The sequence below is a fragment of the Pristiophorus japonicus genome, chromosome 6 (assembly GCF_044704955.1).
Source record: "Pristiophorus japonicus isolate sPriJap1 chromosome 6, sPriJap1.hap1, whole genome shotgun sequence".
Taxonomy (NCBI): Eukaryota; Metazoa; Chordata; class Chondrichthyes; family Pristiophoridae; genus Pristiophorus; species Pristiophorus japonicus.
The window spans coordinates 133,786-153,027 of record NC_091982.1 but is presented as its reverse complement, the minus strand read 5'-3'; the positions used below and the strand labels follow the sequence as shown (position 1 = coordinate 153,027).

General features: G+C 42.5%; 1 protein-coding gene and 1 long non-coding RNA gene across 2 annotated transcripts; both read right to left on the bottom strand.

Annotated features, from left to right (window-relative positions):
* Window positions 1-1,538: 1,538 nt before the first annotated feature.
* Window positions 1,539-3,550, bottom strand: LOC139265074 (uncharacterized). Its single transcript, XM_070881962.1, has 5 exons — window positions 3,496-3,550; window positions 3,300-3,404; window positions 3,093-3,202; window positions 1,910-2,104; window positions 1,539-1,764 (listed from the first exon to the last, which is right to left on the bottom strand). The coding sequence occupies exons 1-5, from the start codon at window positions 3,512-3,514 to the stop codon at window positions 1,582-1,584; spliced, it is 612 nt and encodes a 203-aa protein (XP_070738063.1). The 5' UTR covers window positions 3,515-3,550; the 3' UTR covers window positions 1,539-1,581.
* Window positions 3,551-6,688: 3,138 nt separating this feature from the next.
* LOC139265073 (uncharacterized) lies at window positions 6,689-11,428 on the bottom strand. The gene is made up of 3 exons (XR_011593464.1): window positions 11,404-11,428; window positions 7,838-8,005; window positions 6,689-6,735 (listed from the first exon to the last, which is right to left on the bottom strand). It is a non-coding gene; the product is annotated as an uncharacterized lncRNA (long non-coding RNA).
* Between the last annotated feature and the right edge of the window lie 7,814 nt (window positions 11,429-19,242).

Below are 19,242 nucleotides of genomic sequence, written 5' to 3'. Positions count from 1 at the left end.
GATTTCACAGGTGAGCCATGCAGGTGTCACAGTTCAGGTCTTCAATTAATGACTTTGTGGTTACATTGATATAGACTAATCTTATTACTGTTATTTGTATAAATATATATTTTATGACTTTTAATTATTGCAGCAGAATGGTAGAATTACTGAAACGGACATTTAATTAAATGTTCATTCATTGCTGAGTTATTAACTGCTGAACGTATATCAGTTGGGTCAGCAAGCTTCATCTCAGATTTTTGCACCCCGCAAAATAAAGTCCTGCTTTGATAAGGTGAACCAATAACTCTTAAAGTACAGCAAATCATGCTCTCCCATATTCTCTATACTGAAAGGAAACCACTATACACCACTGCATTATACCTACTGCCACATGTATCAATGGTAATGGGAAATTATCCACATGTGTAACAAATTTATTGTTTGCATTCTGTGGCTATACGTAGTTGATCTATGTATCTTCATGAAATGCCAGTTTGGAAATTTCTATCTGTTGCGGTTTGCCATTAGTCAAGTTTGGTCTTCACTTGTTCAAAGATTTGCATGACTCTCACCGCTGGGACACAGCCTTCTCTTATAATGGTGATTCCTTATGAAGAAAGTAAATAATTTCTTTTAGAAACAGATTAATCATAGCCAAAGCCCTTCACAATTACTACTGAAGTGGTCTTTAGAAAGCATTAATAACAGTGAATTATTGAAAAGAGTCATATTAAAACTAACTTATTTTAAAAATTCATACATTTATAAATCTTGGGGGCTAGACTAATACCAGTTATTGGATAAAATCAGTTTACAATTGTACTTCCTCTATGAACCTGGCTGACCAGCACACGTGTAAATAATACATTCATCAATGTTGCAAATATTATAACAATTAGTTAGCACTAAATGAGACTGCTATGTGTGCACTCAGTCCAACTGCAACCACATCTCCTACTTCAACTAGCACTTTGTTAACATATTAAAACGAATATGTAATTGAAAGAAACACACAAACATATCTATAAACTTTAGGTGCTAAACCAATGTAGAAATTATTGGATAAAATCAGTTTAACCAAATACATATATTATTAATATATTTGAACAGAATGCTGTAATACCTTCATCAATCTTGGTACAGTTGATGACAGTGGAAGCAACCAATTCATTGGAGGTTCCATCACATAAAACGCCATCAATCTTGTGCCCAAGGCGCCTGTTGACAAATATGATAACACACACATTGAAAAAGGCATGTAATAAAAGGTAAAAGAACAATTACTTCAATTGTAATATTGTAATACATACGAGATAACCATGTCGTGGTGGATGCTATCAGACTCTCCGCTAGGGTTCGCTGAAGTGATGGCTAATGGCCCAGTCATATTCACAAGATGGGCTGTCACAGTGTGGTCAGGAACACGGATCATGATGCTGTCCTTTGTACCAACATGATCATAGGCAGCACCAACACCTTTTAATAAAGGAGACAATCTGATTGACAACATTTCCTTCAAGTCTAATCTCATTCTAATACTGATTAGCTGATACAACTGACAGTTTGAATAGGGATCAATAGCTGCTTCAAAATGTTCTACGAATCACAAAGTATACCTAGTCTCCTCAGCCAGTCTCCTTTCTTCACAATACAGCTGATCCCTCCAGGGTAGACATGGTTCATGAACTCCCAGAGCAAGGGGCTGAATGGAGGATGCACCGCAGAAAGCTGGTCCAGATTGGAGATACAGATACAGATAGGCTTCTCTGCAGGACGATCCTGGTAAAGCATGGACAGCAATCATCCGCTAAAAGACTGAAACGTGCACTTTATGGCAAATAACATTACTGGGTAAGAATAAAAAGCTGTAAGAGTCATGTCTGTATGTACAGTATTTAAGTCTCACTGGTTTTGACATCCTTACCTTTATGCTGTAGATCTTTTCAACAGCCTCTGGGTGTTTACAGGATGCTGCCAGGGCATACACAGTATCAGTTGGGATCCCACATACATGGCCAGAATCCAAGATCTTTGCAATAGTCCGAAGACCACTAGTCTGGCGTGAAGATGTAATGGGGCAAGGTGAAGAGGTATGGTCTTTCTTTCTGTTTTTTTCTGCCTGTGATTTATGAATAAAAAGTTTAAGATATTTCAGAAAAATATTTGGTTTTTAATTGATGTATTATAATGAAAATTAATCCTTTAGGTTTTTCTAAAATGAATCATCAACACAAAAGGTCTAGATTTCAGAAGTAAAATAAAAACTATGCTGCAGAACAAAGTAGATTATAGTCAAGGGGGCCGAAATACCCATATTGTGCTCCTCCCATCAGCGCCTCCGGGGGGAAGGGAGGAGGTATTATCGGCTCCCATGAAATTGTGCGGGAGTTAGCAGAGGCGTGAATCCAGTAATGGTGCACCCTCGCTGGTAGCGCCCCAGCTGCTGTGCCTCCGGCAAAGTCATCATCGCCATGCGAGGTGACCCCTTTACTCTCTGTGGGCAGAGCGGGCTTAACAGAGTGGACTGCAACCAGGAGTGTGGTTCCAGTTCACACCCGAAGTTGCCCGCCGTGCTCCCGAACCGGTATGAAAAATTGTGGCCCCAGTGTGCAATGTCGTGGCCCCATGTCCGATTCGAGACTCCTAAAACAAGCGCTCTAATCGGAGCTCCGACACGGCAAACGAGCCCCAGGTGGGCAGAGGAAACGCTTCAAGGACATCCTCAATGCCTCCTTGAAAAAGTGCAACTTCCCCACTGACACCTGGGAATCTCTGGTCCAAGACCGTTCAACGTGAAAGAGAATAATCCGGAAAGGGGCCGAACTCCTCGAGTCTCTTCGCCGGGAGCAAGCAGAGACCAAGCGCAAACAACGGAAACAGCGCACGACAACCCAAGCAGTCCAACCAACCGTCCATTCAACCAACATTCCTTGAACCACCGTCTGCACAGGCTGTGACAGAGACTGTAGTTCCCATCGGACTCATCAGTCACCTGACAATTCATTTTTAGTGTGGAAGCAAGTCATCCTCGATTCCGAGGGATTGCCTCAGCAGAAGAAAATTGGAAACCAATTAATATTGGAAATCAATAGATAGATAGCATTTACCTTGAAGAGAGGGTCACCCAGAGGAATTAATTGTTTCTCAACCATATAGTTGGCAAAAGAGGCAACTGCTCCATAAACACAGACAAGACTGAACAAAGCCAACATCACACCTGTGAGGTCAACAGTGGAGAGAAATAGACCTTAGTGCTCACATGGCTATAAAATAAACATTTTTTGGAAATTAAAAATAACGAACTTTTGATTTACCTTCCAAAGGAAGAGGCAGTCGCTCTAGGGTGAAGAGTAGAAAGCAGATGATTATCACTTCCATGATGACTGTGGCTATGACCAGCACTATATTAATGTAAATGGCTGTGAGAGAGAGCACACAAAAAATTAATTCCTCATAAATGGCACATATTGAAGTATACAAACTGAGCAGAATTGCAACTGAAACACTCACCTAAAATAATTAGAAACATGTTGACTATAAGGAAAGCTATGGCTCCTGCAGTGAATCCACCATCAGAACTGGGATCAATATTTAACAAATGACCTGCATAAAAATACACATTTATGAAACTCATGACAAACAGTTATGAGTATAAGCATATATAGGCAGAACCATCGGGTCCTGGCCTGTTCTGGATAAAGAATTTTTCCGAACGAGGGGTGGTCATGTTAAATTGGATGGTACAGGTACTGAGCAAGGGGATATCGGGGCTGGCTGGCTTGGGGTTGGGAGTGCAGCAGAGAGATCATGGGGGGATGTGGAGGGGGGGGGTGGCGGGGTCAGGCCAGCGATTGCGGGAGTCAGCAGCAAGGAAGGACTTCAATTTGTTTAATTTGTTCATGTCGGAGTTCTGCGCATGTGCCACCCGGTGGCCAGGAATGGTTCTGGACAAGGGGCGGTTCTGGATAAGGGAGTTCTGGATAAGGGAAGTTCAGCCTGTAATACAATTGTCAATACAAAGACCAATTTGAAGCAAGAAGTTATGGCTGGGAATTTCCAATGAAGGTTTGGTGGCAAGGAATGCTCCATTAAAATTTACGGCCTACTATGAATTGATTGAGAGTTGGGCGTGCAGTTGTGTGAAATTTTAATACGCATGTAACAACTTCCTATCTTCGCTATTTTAACAAAGGTGTTAACCTATGTTAACATGAGCTCATACTACTTTTAAAATATTGAAGAGAAACATAAAATATAAGTTGTTAAGCAACCATTTAGAACCGAGATGAGGAGAAACTTCTTCACTCAGGCAATTGTGAACCTGTGGAATTCTCTACCACCAAAAGTTGTTAAGGCCAATTTGTTAGATATATTCAAAAGAGAATTAGATGCAGCCCTTACGGCGAAAGGGATCAAGGCGTATGGAGAGAAAGCAGGAATGGGGCATGGAAGTTGCATGATCAGCCATGATCTTATTGAATAGTGGTGCAGGCTCAAAGGGCTGAATGGCCTATTCCTGCACCTATTTTCTATGTTTCTATGTCTATAAAATTTCCAGAATGAAGAAAGAAGTGCTCATTCATATAGTTGTGTAGCAGAATGGTAGTACAATACCAAAGCACTTTCCTTCTTGTATTTGAATCCTGAATACTTAAAGCTAGATCAGGAATCCAGGGATCAGCACACAGGGAATAGCGACACAATCTTAAGACTTTGTCCATGTATACTTAATATGTTATCTTATTATATTAGAACTGAAAAAAAAAATCTATTTTCCAAATCTGAATAAAATGCAGTAACATATTTTATATTTGTGTAGAATTGTATTGTTTCTGTTGTATGAGTGTTTATATAAGCTAGGAGTAGGGCATGTAAAAGTAAATAATAGACAAATCTGTTACTTTGGGGTTAGTATAATAACAAGTGTAAATTTAAGTCCCAAATGAATGGGGAGTGCATTCATGCCTATAGTTCATTCCCTTGACTGTGTTATTTTAATATCAAAAGGAATACTTTTGTAAAAAAATTTTAATGGGTAGATTGACAATATAAATGGGGTCACTCCTGGTAACAAAGAATAATATGATTCTTTAATGTGAAAATGTGCAGATTAAAGAAATATAATTTTTAGAAAAGCAATTAAAAAACCTGCAAAAATGCTGAAATATCAGTTATGAAGTGAGATACAAAAATACTTTCATTTGTTGTTCATACATATCATATAAATATATGAATCATCTTTAGAGGATTGCTTGTTCATGGTAATATTGCATTGACAAAATATACCTGCAAATCGAAGCCAGGTCCAAGTCGCCCAGATAGTTGCATAGCAGAAGGGTAATACAGAACCAAAGCGGCGTCCTCCTTGGACTTGAATCCTGGACACGTAGAGTTGGATCAGAGTTCCAGGGATCAGCACCCAGGGAATAGTAACATGAGCTTGGACCTGCTCCAAGTTTGCACCCTGGATGGCAGACAGGGCTGCCAGTCCATTGCAGATGTAGAACAGGGCATCTGGAAGCTGCACAGTAGTAAAGGATGGGAGCTCTTCAGCTTTGGTAAATCTTTTTTTCAGGGCAAATAGAACATTCTGAAATGTTTTTGAAGAGAGGGGTTGGGTTCCAATAGGAATCAGTGCCTTTTCTGCTATGGAGTTGATCAAGCTGGCAAATGTTACATAAAGGGATAGGGCTGTATACATGGAGCAAACGGCCCCAAAACATCTGTAATAGGATACACTGTTGATCTGAGGAATGGTGGAGATGGTGAGCAGAACAAAAAAGCTGTTATGGATTATTTCAAGTTTGTTTCTATTCAGAGACATCAGACATAAAATCAAAGCCGTGACCAAGAAAAACCAGTCCCCTGTCATCCTGGCTCTACTGCTATCTAAAATATCAACATTTATGAGGACAGTTATAATGAACTCCTCCCAGGACTTCACAAGCCAGTACATACTATGGACACCAAATTTAGTGGTAAAGTAGACATCACTGCGCAAGTAACCATAGTAACTGGCACAAAGCTGTGCGATAGAATTGATGCTGACCCACACAGCTCCCACATAAAATGATTGCATGTACCCAAAGCAGTAAAAAGCAAAGATGAAGGGAGAAATCACACTGCACAAGTTACCAAGGGCCATTGGCTCAGCATATTTGGTGTTCTTCTTCTTCTCTTCGCCAATGCTTTTAGAAGATGATTTGTTAGTTGCTCCTAGAAGCAGCACATTGAATAATGCATTGCCAAACCCGGGAAGGATGTATCTCTGGGTGACTCCCTTTAAAAGCAGAGAAATGGCTCCATAAAGCCCAAAGACAACTATCACTAGTTCAAAGATTCCGGATATTATTAAAGCCCATTGGCTAAGGAGACCTACAGCCTCAAAAATGAGTGTAACTGTTATGGCCCCAAACACAAAAGGCATGATGTAATTAGTTGTAGCTGAACAGAAGGACAAAATAAATGATACACTGATGTAGGCTACTAATCCTGCAACAGCTGATTCACTAATAGGAGGCAGAGCCATGCTTAAACTATTATTTACAACACTGGCGTTTTTTACATACAGAGTGATGGAAGTGACATTAAGATGGGAGTTTGCTCCTAGAATAATTCGAGTTGCCCCAAAGCTGCTCCACATAGCTGAGAATGTTATAAAGGCTGTGCCACCAAGATGGTCGTACTTTCTGAAGGACATTAGCCCAGCAACAAGTTGTGTCACTCCACCAATCAATATAAGGTGAACACCTAGAAAACAGACAATGAAAATTCTTTAACAGCATCTTTTTTTTCAAAAAACTTCTTATGATAGGATTTCAAATGTATGGTCTTCATGAACACCATAAACTTTAAACAAAGTCAAAAGGCCTTACTTAAAAATAGGTCTCAGGATCAGGAGCCTGTTTAAAAAGAATCTCTCATTCAAAGTCCCCTTCATATTTGTTAATACTGCAATTTTAGTGTTGTTGAGACGTGCTTTCTGCGTTGCAACTATCCTATAGTTTCAGTATAACTCGAGAGTCAGATCCTGACTGACTCCAAAGGGGAGCAGTGTGACAACCCCTGGAGGAGGCAGTCTCACAGTGTTTGGATTTGAAAGTGCATGGAGTATAAATAGTTGGAGTGCATGTGGGAGTATTTACACTGTCTAACTATTACATTTAGCTTGGGTCAGTTTAAAAAGTGTGCAGGAGATCCAAGGAACCTTGGAGCAAGATTGACACTGCTCTGGAATTATATCCCATTAAGTGTCCCACAAGGTGGTAGGAGGCTGCTTTCTCCAGAGTCTCACGTTGCTTATTTCAAGGGTCAGACTTGGCCCTGACAACTTTAGTGTTACTGTGAAGGGAAACTGCTTTGCAATGATGCTAAACTATAGTAAAACTATAAAAACAATTTAATTTCAATATCAGGACAGTTTTATAAAGAGTCTGAATATAGAAGCCCTTCTAAAAAAGAATATTGTTAATGCCCTGAACATTAGTCAATGTGACCTTTTCCATTGTTATTTTATAGCACATTCTGTAATCTACTAAACTATAGGGGAGCTAATAGTTATTGGGAGTGAATTTGTGTGTGGGTTCTCCTGATCATCCACCATGACTTCAACAGAAGAGCTGTTTTATTTACAAAACAGATACTATTTCATATCAGAGTTATGAAATCCTAGCATCCGAAACCTTTTCTCTGAGTAATATTATTACAACAAAACATCTCAAAGTTTTTAACATAATTGAAGTTTAGTGACTGTTGTTATCTAAGCAAAATAAGATGATAGTTTATATTGTTATCCTTATCAGTGAGCAGACCATTAACTATAGCTATAGCACACTGCCATGCTGTTACTAACCTGCCAAGATGTTTTCAGTTCCATTAGCCAAAATGTTTGTATTGACTTGAGCGAAGTTCTGCAGAGCTACAAGGAAGACACTGAACACATTGGCCAAGAGCCCCAGGACAGCTGGCTCACTATAAAATACAGCAGCAAAACCTTCTGAGCTAGACATTTTCTTTAAATCTAGAATGAATGAATAAAGTTATGCATGAATTAAACAACATGTACTTCAAGAACTAAACATTGTATTTAAATCTAAGATGAATTAATTTATGAATGAAACACAAAATCCGTCAAGAACTTTACATCTCCTTTTGTGACAAAATATATCACACACAAAAATTACCTATGGTTTAGCAAAATATAACATAGCAATAATTGATATGAAGGAACTAGATAAAGTTATTATATAAAGTAACATATAAACTTATGCAAAATAACATATAAATGTAGACACAGTAATATATAAGAACACAGATATGATATCAAACAGAAGTGTATCACCCTTTAATGATCAGCCATGCTTCTGCAAATTTCGTAGCATTTGATGAGCCTGTGATATTTACTTGTTTTATAAAATACAATATTCTTACTACAGCAAAATACAAAACTGTGAATCAATTGTGTGTGCATTTTGGCTGCCACTCCAGACCTGAGCCCTTTACTAATATCTCCTTTTCTCTTCATCCCGATCCATCCCATCTCTTTTGTCTCTTCCTCTTCCTGTCAACCAGTCATATCACCATTCATTTCTCCCCCTTGTGTACTTTTCCTCCCTAATTTCTACCCCAACCTATCACTTCTCCTTTGCTTTCTTGTTTTCCTACCACCATCTCAGTCTTAATTCCCCCTTGAATAAGCCCACAACTACAATGTGTGCCTCTCTTGACATTCTCGAAAGAGCCCATCAAGGTGCCCATTCCTTTCCTTATGAGCAGCAACCACAAGTGCCCTATCTTTCTTTACCAGCACACCCACTGGGGGCCAACCTCATAAACCTCCTTCCCATCCTGCTCATAACACCCTACACTTCCTCCTTGGACTTAGCCAAAGGATCAACAATCACTTTCCCTCTCCGCATTTCCCTCCACAATATTCGTACATGCATGAACAAGGCCCTTGTTTTTCATGATTTTTTTTGGATGCTTGCATTGACATTGTAGTTTTGACTGAAACTGGGTCAAGGATGACAACACCTTGTCCCTTACAGAAGCCTATCCAGATAGTTATACTTTCCACCATCTGCCCATTCAAACTGCCATAGTAGTGGTGTGGCTCTTTCCACCAATTCACATTTTGATCTCTACCACTACTCTTTGAATATCTTCTCCTCCTTCAAATGCCTCACCTTGTTTCACCACTCTCACCTTTCTTATAAAGTCCTTGCTTTCTACTGCCCCCCCACCGCCCGCCCCCACCCCCCTGCAAGCCCCACTATGGGCTTCTTCCTGAGATTCTCTCCTTCCTTTTCTCCCTAAGCATCTACACTGAGCCTTGGTGATTTTCATCTCCATCCCAGCTCTCCATGCCTCTATTCTCATGGTGATCCTGTCCTCTCTTAACTTTTCCCTCCATATAAATTCTCCTACCCATATTCAAGGCCACCCTCTTGACCTTGTAATCTTCTATGGCCTCTCTACTCCTATGGTCCCTGACAAGTTCATTTGCCTCACCATCCATATCCCTAATTCCTCCATGTCTAGTCCTAGTGTTATGTATTTAACCCCTTGTCACCAGTATGACACCTGACCACCAGAGGGCCCACCTATTGAAGTCCCAAGGGATCCCAGCATCCCTTGGGAGCACGGTATATAAGCAGGCCACCCATGAGGTACCTGCACTCTGGAGTCATATTAAAGGAGCTAAGGTCACACTTGCTCATTATACACAGTACTCAGTTTCATCCTTTATTGTGAGTGTACCACCTAGGAAAGTGGTCCCCGCAAGTCACAGCACTTTCAAACTCCAAACTGCCTAGCCTTTGACCTTCCATTCACCACGATACTAATCTGCTGTCGATCTGCTCAACCACTCCATCACCTCCATCTTTGATGCACTTGCCCCCAGCCAAACCTACACTCTCTTCAATCATAATCATTCCCCTGTCGTGGCCCCCACCTTTATTCTCTCAAGTCCAAAGGGTACCAGCTTGAGTGCACCTGGTGCATAGCTAATTTAGCCATCCATCACTAGATGTTGCTGGATTATATCCAGTGCTCTCAGGCTTCACTCTTCTCCACCAAACCATCCAGCACTGCAGATCAAACTGGACAGCAAAAGTAACCCTGACTTCTTTTCTTCACTAACAACCCAGCCTTATCCTTAAAACCCTCTCCCCTGCCCCTCCAACAAAAAGTACAAGGAGCTCATGGACCTCTTTGTCACTAAGATTGAGACCACCCATTCAGCTGCTTTTGCTTTTTCCCTCCATTTTTCTTGTTTATCAAGCCAATCCCTATCTCTCAACCCATGTCTTTCTATTTTAAAGATGTTATACAAATGAACGTTGTTAAAATATTCTGATACTAGTACTTATTGGAAAAATTAGCTCAACCTACTCTACATTTGGTTTTAATGATAATCAATCTAATCCGGGCTGTATTGCACAAATAATGGCTGTATTGAAAGTTTCAAAGAAAATTCAGTAACTGGAGGGTTCAACAGAGGGAATTTACCAACAATTGACAATCGACAGGTTTCAGCCTGTGAATGTGGCGCCATCTATCGGTAATGAAGAAAGTACGGTATCCACACAAGTTTATAAAAACTTTTCTGCATGACATTCCTCGAGTTCCCTAATCTCATCCCTATCTTCACCAAAACAATGCCAGCAATCACAGGAAAACAATGCATAAAATATTTTATTTAGAGCAATGCAATAGCACAACATGCTATCAGCAATACAGAACAATTCAGAAAATTACTGCAGATACTGAACATTTGCGGGGAGAGGAAGGTAGGAAGGGCTACTGCAGATGCCTGACTTACTGGGCGTTTCCAGAAAAGTTCTGAAATCTGTCAATTTCTGGGACCCATTGCTGCGGAACACCAAGAACCCAGGGAACCATATCACTGAATAACAGTAACGGTCTCCAAGAGTGATTTGCTCCGCTTACTTTCAGAGCTGTGTCAATGTTTGTTTTAGATGAGTCCCCATATATTAGCACATATATTAGATTTATTTCATTTTATCTTTTCCCTGAAATTGTTTACGTATCATTCATCAATCCTTATTGAATATGATCCACAAATATTTAAAAACGAAAATGGTAGATCGAGTACATTATCCTGAAATCGGACCTATATTAACATTGTACAATTAATATCAAAGTATCTAACGAATTTGAGCTGTCTTTTCATACACTAATCTTCAACCTATATTTCAGTTTATTTCTCTGCTGGAGAAATATTTGGATATCGAAGCCAATAATTTTATAATTGTATTAAATTATAGCAGATTTATCTTCCTTTAAAACCATATATCCTTTGCTCGAGATGTTTGGTAACTGGGCTGTTTCTATATTAACAAGTAGCATCATCTAATCGAATGAAGTGAACCATGAAATGTTAATGCTGCTTACCTGTAGTATCTCTGGAGAGCACATCCTCGCTGTTATTTCAAGCCAGCGCGCTCCCAGTTTTATAATAGCTGGCATAGAAGGAGGAAATAGCAGGGATTTCATTGCATAATGTAGCCAAGCAGATTCACAGACATTTTTTTTTACATCTTAAGACTTCTCACAGACAACTACTTCCTTGTTCGTCATACGTTATGTGCGAGCGTGTAAACAAATTACAGGGATTACTGTCAGCATCAAAAAGATAGCCCAGGAAATTAGAATAAGGAAAAAGTAAGTTCACTGCAATTCTTTGTGTGATCATTCTTCAGTTGTTTTTAAATCTTATTCGCATATATGCCATATTTTTACATCTTAATATTAAGGCTATATTTCCTCTCCTAACAGATTAAAATAACCTGAAAGTTGCAATTATAAACTCTGAAAATGTGTGGAGCCTGCGGCAGGGGAAATTCCATTGGAAAAAGTGGAATGATGCTGTTGCTATCGTCAAGGTCACGAATAATCCATCAGTTTGATGTCCACCTAAATTCATTCCGAAATCGTATTAAAACATTGTTTACAAGACAATAGAAAATGTTTCAGCTAATTTTGCTAATGAGCGGGAAATATATTGTTACCCAATACATATGCATGATATTTGTATTATTGAGAACTCCAGGTAACTTTTGCAAGATACTGAAGGCTTGGAGGGTTACCGAACCATTATTTCTTGATTTACGTCGTTTGCAGCGTAGGGTTCAAACATTTGCCAATGGCACGACATGGGGAAAATTAAGGGGTTGGGGAAAATTTAGGAGTTAACAGTTTTTGAGGTCCTTGGAACCATTGTAATGAGTCTGTGGTATGGCTCTTGATAACAATACATTGAGCGACGGTGCACGGAACATGATCAAAGAATAGCATGTCAGATTCTTAAGAACTGAGGAACAAGACAGAATAGAAGGCTAACTACCAGGGAGAGATACCCCACATAAGCTTCGTAAATTCTGTCCCTCTCTGCAAAAGTTATCGTCCCAAACGGGTCGCTGCACAATTTCTCCCCCTAAGTCTCTAAAAATCCCAAGTTCAGCCCAGATTTGAATACTGTTTCCATTTCTCTTGTAACCCTATGGTCACTCGCAGCACATAATATTCTTCTGAAAGAATCTTCTCTCACTCACTTCCTTGTTTAATTGTTTCTCAAGCTTTTCAATGTGTTACATTTCTTTCTCTCTACCTATTTGGCGTTCACTTTCATTTATTGCCAGCTGTTGTTCTATTCTCTCACTTTTTATTTCTATTTTCTCAATTTGTTTTTGACTCTGGGCTGGCTCTCAGGAGCTGCTGTCCAGGTGTTAGTGGGGTTCCTCAGGGGTTTAATGTTTGTTCTTTTTATTGTTTAAAATGTTGGCAAAGGACTTAGAAGTGGCTGAAGTAACTAAGATGCCTTAGTTTGTTGGTGATATCTAAGTGGAGCATTCATTGGAAAATCATTCCCGATGTGCAATGATTACAAACATTGCAAATTGAAGCAGGGAAACTAGCAAATATTGCAAAATTACGGTCAAAATCTGAACATTGTCAAAAACATTTAAATTTATTTTTTACAGAAAGTGGAAATTTGTACTTCAGTTTACCAGTTTTTACATTGATATAGTTTGCAGTATATATATATTTATAAGAACATAAGGACTTAAGAAATAGGAGCAGGAACTGGCCACCTGGCCCCTCGAGCCTGCTCCACCATTTAATAAGATCATGGCTGATCTGATCATGGACTCGGCTCCATTTCCCCGTCCGTTTCCCATAACCCTTTATTCCCTTATCGCTCAAAAATCTGTCTATCTCTGCTTTAGAAACATAGAAACATAGAAAATAGGTGCAGGAGTAGGCCATTCGGCCCTTCTAGCCTGCACCGCCATTCAATGAGTTCATGGCTGAACATTCAACTTCAGTACCCCATTCCTGCTTTCTCGCCATACCCCTTGATCCCCCTAGTAGTAAGGACCTCATCTAACTCCTTTTTGAATATATTTAGTGAATTGGCCTCAACAACTTTCTGTGGTAGAGAATTCCACAGGTTCACCACTCTCTGGGTGAAGAAGTTCCTCCGCATCTCGGTCCTAAATGGCTTACCCCTTATCCTTAGACTGTGACCTCTGGTTCTGGACTTCCCCAACATTGGGAACATTCTTCCTGCATCTAACCTGTCTAACCCCGTCAGAATTTTAAATGTTTCTATGAGGTCCCCTCTCATTCTTCTGAACTCCAGTGAATACAAGCCCAGTTGATCCAGTCTTTCTTGATAGGTCAGTCCCGCCATCCCGGGAATCAGTCTGGTGAACCTTCGCTGCACTCCTTCAATAGCAAGAATGTCCTTCCTATATATTCAAATCCACAGCTGTCTGGGGCAGAGAATTCCATAGATTTATAACCCAGTGAGAGAAGAAATTCCTCCTCATCTCAGTTTTAAATGGGCGGCCCCTTATTCTGAAACTATGGGCTAGCCTTTCCATTATTGTGCAGATCGCCCCAAAATGGGGCCAGTGTTGGCATTTATTATGGATATTGAGATCGCCGGATTATCGGCCATTTTCAAAACCCCAACTTTCCACTGTATAAAACAGGTGCTAGCGGGAGCGATGTGAAATGGGCGTTAGCGGTCATTTTTTTGCCCTTCTGCCGTAAGATGTCGGCGTCAATAGCAATGCCATGGCAACGGTCGTTTACCGCATTTCAGGAGGTCAGGAATCATCAATACATGCGCAGAAGAGGAGAGAGAGGGAGCAGAGAGGAAGTGAAAGTGTGTGTGGGTTTGTTGTCTGGTTCTTTGGCTGTTGCGGGAGGTAGGAAAGATATTTTGGAGCAGTAAGAAGAATTGAGAGCACAAATTACTTTGTTTACACAGAGATTTAAGGAAAAAAATATTATTTACATGGAAGGCATGGAGGAGGCGAGCCAGCACGATGTGGAGGAGTTGGATGCTGGTGAAAGAAGTGAAGTAGGAGAGGAACTTGAAGCGGGAGGACGAAAATGAGCTCAGAAATTCTCCGACGAGGCAAATGCAGTCAGGGAGCAGCATGGGCGAGGCCTATAAAAGGCCCAGCAGCGTCGGAGAGGCAGTCGGAGCCCAGCGTCAGAGAGCCAGCTTGTGCAGCTGCAGCAGGGAGAGGCAGTCGGAGAGGCAGGTCGGGGCCCAGTGTCAGAGAGCCAGCTTGTGCAGCAGGGAGAGGCAGTCGAAGAGGCAGTCGGGGCCCAGTGTCAGAGAGCCAGCTTGTGCAGCAGGGAGAGGCAGTCGGAGAGGCAGGTCGGGGCCCAGTGTCAGAGAGCCAGCTTGTGCAGCAGGGAGAGGCAGTCGGAGAGGCAGTCGGAGCCCAGCGTCAGAGAGCCAGCTTGTGCAGCTGCAGCAGGGAGAGGCAGTCGAAGAGGCAGTCGGGGCCCAGTGTCAGAGAGCCAGCTTGTGCAGCAGGGAGAGGCAGTCGGAGAGGCAGTCGGGGCCCAGCGTCAGAGAGCCAGCTTGTGCAGCTGCAGCAGGGAGAGGCAGTCGGAGAGGCAGTCGGGGCCCAGTGTCAGAGAGCCAGCTTGAGCAGCTGCAGCAGGGAGAGGCAGTCGGGGCCCAGTGTCAGAGAGCCAGCTTGTGCAGCTGCAGCAGGGAGAGGCAGTCGGAGAGGCAGTCGGGGCCCAGTGTCAGAGAGCCAGCTTGTGCAGCTGCAGCAGGGAGAGGCAGTCGGAGAGGCAGTCGGGGCCCAGTGTCAGAGAGCCAGCTTGTGCAGCTGCAGCAGGGAGAGGCAGTCGGAGAGGCAGTCGGGGCCCAGTGTCAGAGAGCCAGCTTGTGCAGCAGGGAGAGGCAGTCGGAGAGGCAGTCGGAGCCCAGTGTCAGAGAGCCAGCTTGAGCAGCTGCAGCAGGGAGAGGCAGTCGAAGAGTCAGGTTGGGGCCCAGTGTCAGAGAGCCAGCTTGTGCAGCAGGGAGAGGCAGTCGGAGAGGCAGTCGGGGCCCAGCGTCAGAGAGCCAGCTTGAGCAGCTGCAGCAGGGAGAGGCAGTCGGAGAGGCAGTCGGGGCCCAGCGTCAGAGAGCCAGCTTGATGCAGCAGGGAGACAAAAAAGAAGTAGAAAGAAATCGAAAGGTGACGTCACAGCCAAGGGGGTAAGTGATTGGCTGGTGATTGGTAAGTAGTTTTTTCTTTTTCCTTTCTTTATCTGTAAGTAACATTTAGTATTGTTGTTGCCAATTAAATTAATCTAGGGGTTAAGTCATGGCAGGAGAGCTCGGACACGTGTTATGCTCCTCCTGTACTATGTGGGAAGTCAGGGACGCTTCCAGTGCCCGTGACGACTATGTGTGTGGGAAGTGCATCCACCTCCAGCCCCGACAGACCGCATTGCGGCACTGGAGCTGCAGGTGGATTCACTCTGGAGCATGCGCGATGCTGAGGATGTCGTGAATAGCATGTTTAGCGAGTTGGTCTTACCGCAGGTAAAGGGTCCACAGTCAGATAGGGAATGGGTGACCAACAGGAAGGGCAGTGCAAGGAAGGTAGTGCAGGGATCCCCTGCAAAACAGATACACCACTTTGGGTACTGTTGAGGGGGATGACTCATCAGGGGAGGGCAACAGCAGCCAAGTTCAAGGCACCATGAGTGGCTCTGCTGCACAGGAGGGCAGGAAAAAGAGTGGGAGAGCTATAGTGATAGGGGATTCGATTGTAAGGAGAACAGATAGGCGTTTCTGCGGCCGCAACCAAGACTCCAGGATGGTATTTTGCCTCTCTGGTGCAAGGGTCAAGGATGTCTTGGTGTGGGTGCAGGACATTCTGAAAAGGGAGGGTGAACAACCAGTTGTCGTGGTGCATATAGGTAAAAAGCGGGATGAGGTCCTACGAGACGGATTTAGGGAGCTAGGAGCTAAATGAAAAGGTAGGACCTCAAAAGTAGTTATCTCAGGATTGCTACCAGTACCACGTGCTAGTCAGAGTAGGAATTGCAGGATAGCTCAGATGAATACGTGGCTTGAGCAGTGGTGCAGAAGGGAGGGATTCAAATTCCTGGGGCATTGGAACTGGTTCTGGGGGAGGTGGGACCAGTACAAACCGGACGGTCTGCACCTGGGCAGGACCGGAACCAATGTCCTCGGGGGGGATGTTTGCTAGTGCTGTTGGGCAGGAGTTAAACTAATATGGCAGGGAGATGGGAACTTATGCAGGGAGACAGAGGGAAATAAAATGGAGGCAGAAGCAAAAGATAGAAAGGAGAAAAGTAAAAGTGGAGGGCAGAGAAACCCAAGGCAAAAAACAAAAAGGGCCACATTACAGCAAAATTCTGAAGGGGCAAAGTGTGTTAAAAAGACAAGCCTGAAGGCTCTGTGTCTCAATGCGGAAGAGTATTCGGAATAAGGTGGACGAATTAACTGCGCAGATAGCAGTTAACAGATATGATGTAATTGGCATCATGGAAACATGGCTCCAGGGTGACCAAGGCTGGGAACTCAACATCCAGGGATATTCAACATTTAGGAAGGATAGACAGAAAGGAAAAGGAGGCGGGATAGCGTTGCTGATTAAAGAGGAAATTAATGCAATAGTAAGGAAGGACATTAGCCTGGATGATGTGGAATCGGTATGGGTGGAGCTGCGGAATACCAAAGGGCAGAAAACGCTAGTGGGAGTTGTGTACAGACCACCAAACAATAGTAGTGAGGTTGGGGACAGCATCAAACAAGAAATAAGGGATGTGTGCAATAAAGGTACAGCAGTTATCATGGGCGACTTTACATATTGACTGGGCTAACCAAACTGGAAGCAATGCGGTGAAGGAGGATTTCCTGGCGTGTATTGGGGATGGTTTTTGTAGAATTTACCAATATTTCACAAAGATACCTTGTACCTTTCCCCTGCAGAAGAGAAGAATCCATTTTTGGACTTTTAAAATGGCAGGAAAAACTTCGGGACACAAATGATTTTAAAGGGCAGACGAGGCCTGCAGGGGATAAAAGGGGATGCATTCATGGAGATCGCCCCCCCCCCCCCACCCGCCCAGTGTTTGGACTCATAGGAAAGGGAATTTAATTTGGAACTCGATGAACATTTGGTATCCTAGGAAAAACTCTGAGGAAGATACCCAAGAGCTTTACAAGTTTAAGATCTCTGAAGAAACATGTTAGAACAGACTGCCAGAACAGAAGGTGGGACTTCACTCAGGAATTGGGTATTGGAGCTAATTCAATTTGTCTGGGAGAATGAGTCAATCGATAACTAATAAGAACTGTGAGACATAAAAATGCGCTCCCGAGGACATAAACACATCAAGAGCTATCAGGCTAATCACCGGAGACCATTATTGGCATGCATGTGCAAATAGACCGATAGAAATCACGGGCCCAGCCAAATGGCCCAAGAGTTTAAACACTGCTTCAACAATGCCAACCGGTGATTTTCCACATTACCACATCATAATCAAATTATTGCTGAATGAGCCCGCCAAATTCTGAAAAAGAAGAGAGCTCAAAACTAATGAGCAGCTCCCTTGAAACAAAGAGCTGGGCCACATTTGGCTGGAGATAAGGAAGCCTTTTGGGGTATATCTATTCCCAGTTTTATAAGAGAAAAAAAAAAGCAGCAGGAGGTGGAGAGTGAAGAAATGGAATAGTGGAGAAAACTACAAGAAACCATCAAGAATCGACCAAGCACGCCAACAGCAAGAGGCCCACGAAATGGAAGGTTGTCAGCAAACAAATTGAAAACCTGGGCCATCACAACCAGTGAAACGACCAACCGAAACCAACTCAGCAAAAACCCGAAGAGTCAACATTTATTTCCACTCTACAATCTACTTCTGAATGACCAACAGGTGAGACATTACCTAAAAGGACTAACTAAAACTATTCCTAACCAAAGAAAGTGGGTACTTACCTCATACATCCAAAACATGACTTACTGCATCAGCGGACTCACCCCAACTGAAGACTACGCAGTCCGAAGTCCTCTCCTCCGTCTGGAGTACGGCTCGCCTAGAAGGCAAAGTGCAGCGAACCCCGAAACCGCGATTCACCGGCAACTGTCGAAAGGGATTGGAGAGCATAGACCCTGAACCCCCAGAGCTATAACTTAGTTAGTCAGGGAAATTGGGAGGGGGGGAGGCTGGGATAACTTGTGCAAATGTTTCTGCATTCTCCTCTTTACCCCATTTAGAGTTTAAGCTGTATTCTTTTCCCTTCAGGCTGTATTTTAACAATTTATTCAATGTGTTGTACCCCTCAGTGTGTATTGGTATCAATATTCTGTGTGTGTTATTAAAGGTGTGCCTTTTGCTTCTTTTTAAACACAATAAAGCCATACCTGCTTCCTACCTTGAAACTGATTGTCTGTCCAAGTCTGTCACAGTCCCTTCATAATTCCAGAGTCTAGAACCAAGAGTGTGGGAGCGATTAGAAACCGCTCATATAAGGTCAGAAGGGAAAGCTGACTCCTTGAAAACCACCCCTTACATTTTCTAGACCAATATGTCGAGGAACCAATTAGAGAGCTGGCCATCCTAGACTGGGTGATGTGTAATGAGAAGGCACTAATTAGCAATCTTGTTGTGCGAGACCCCTTGGATTGACCATAACATGGTAGAATTCTTTATTAAGATGGAGAGTGACACAGTTAATTCAGAAACTAGGGTCCTAAACTTAAGGAAAGGTAACTTCGACGGTATGAGGCATGAATTGGCTAGAATAGACTGGCAAATGATACTTAAAGGGTTGAAGGTGGATAGGCAATGGCAAACATTTAAGGATCATATGGATGAACTTCAACAATTATACATCCCTGTCTGGAGTAAAAGTAAAACGGGGAAGGTGGCTCAATCATGGCTAACAAGGGA

Excerpts from the sequence above, each read along its gene's own strand:
- LOC139265074 (XM_070881962.1), bottom strand. Across the intron at positions 3,203-3,299 it reads ACTGCCTCTTCCTTTGGAAG|GTGTGATGTTGGCTTTGTTC; the intron begins GTAAATCAAAAG and ends TTGACCTCACAG. Across the intron at positions 2,105-3,092 it reads TGGGTGACCCTCTCTTCAAG|GCAGAAAAAAACAGAAAGAA; the intron begins GTAAATGCTATC and ends CATAAATCACAG.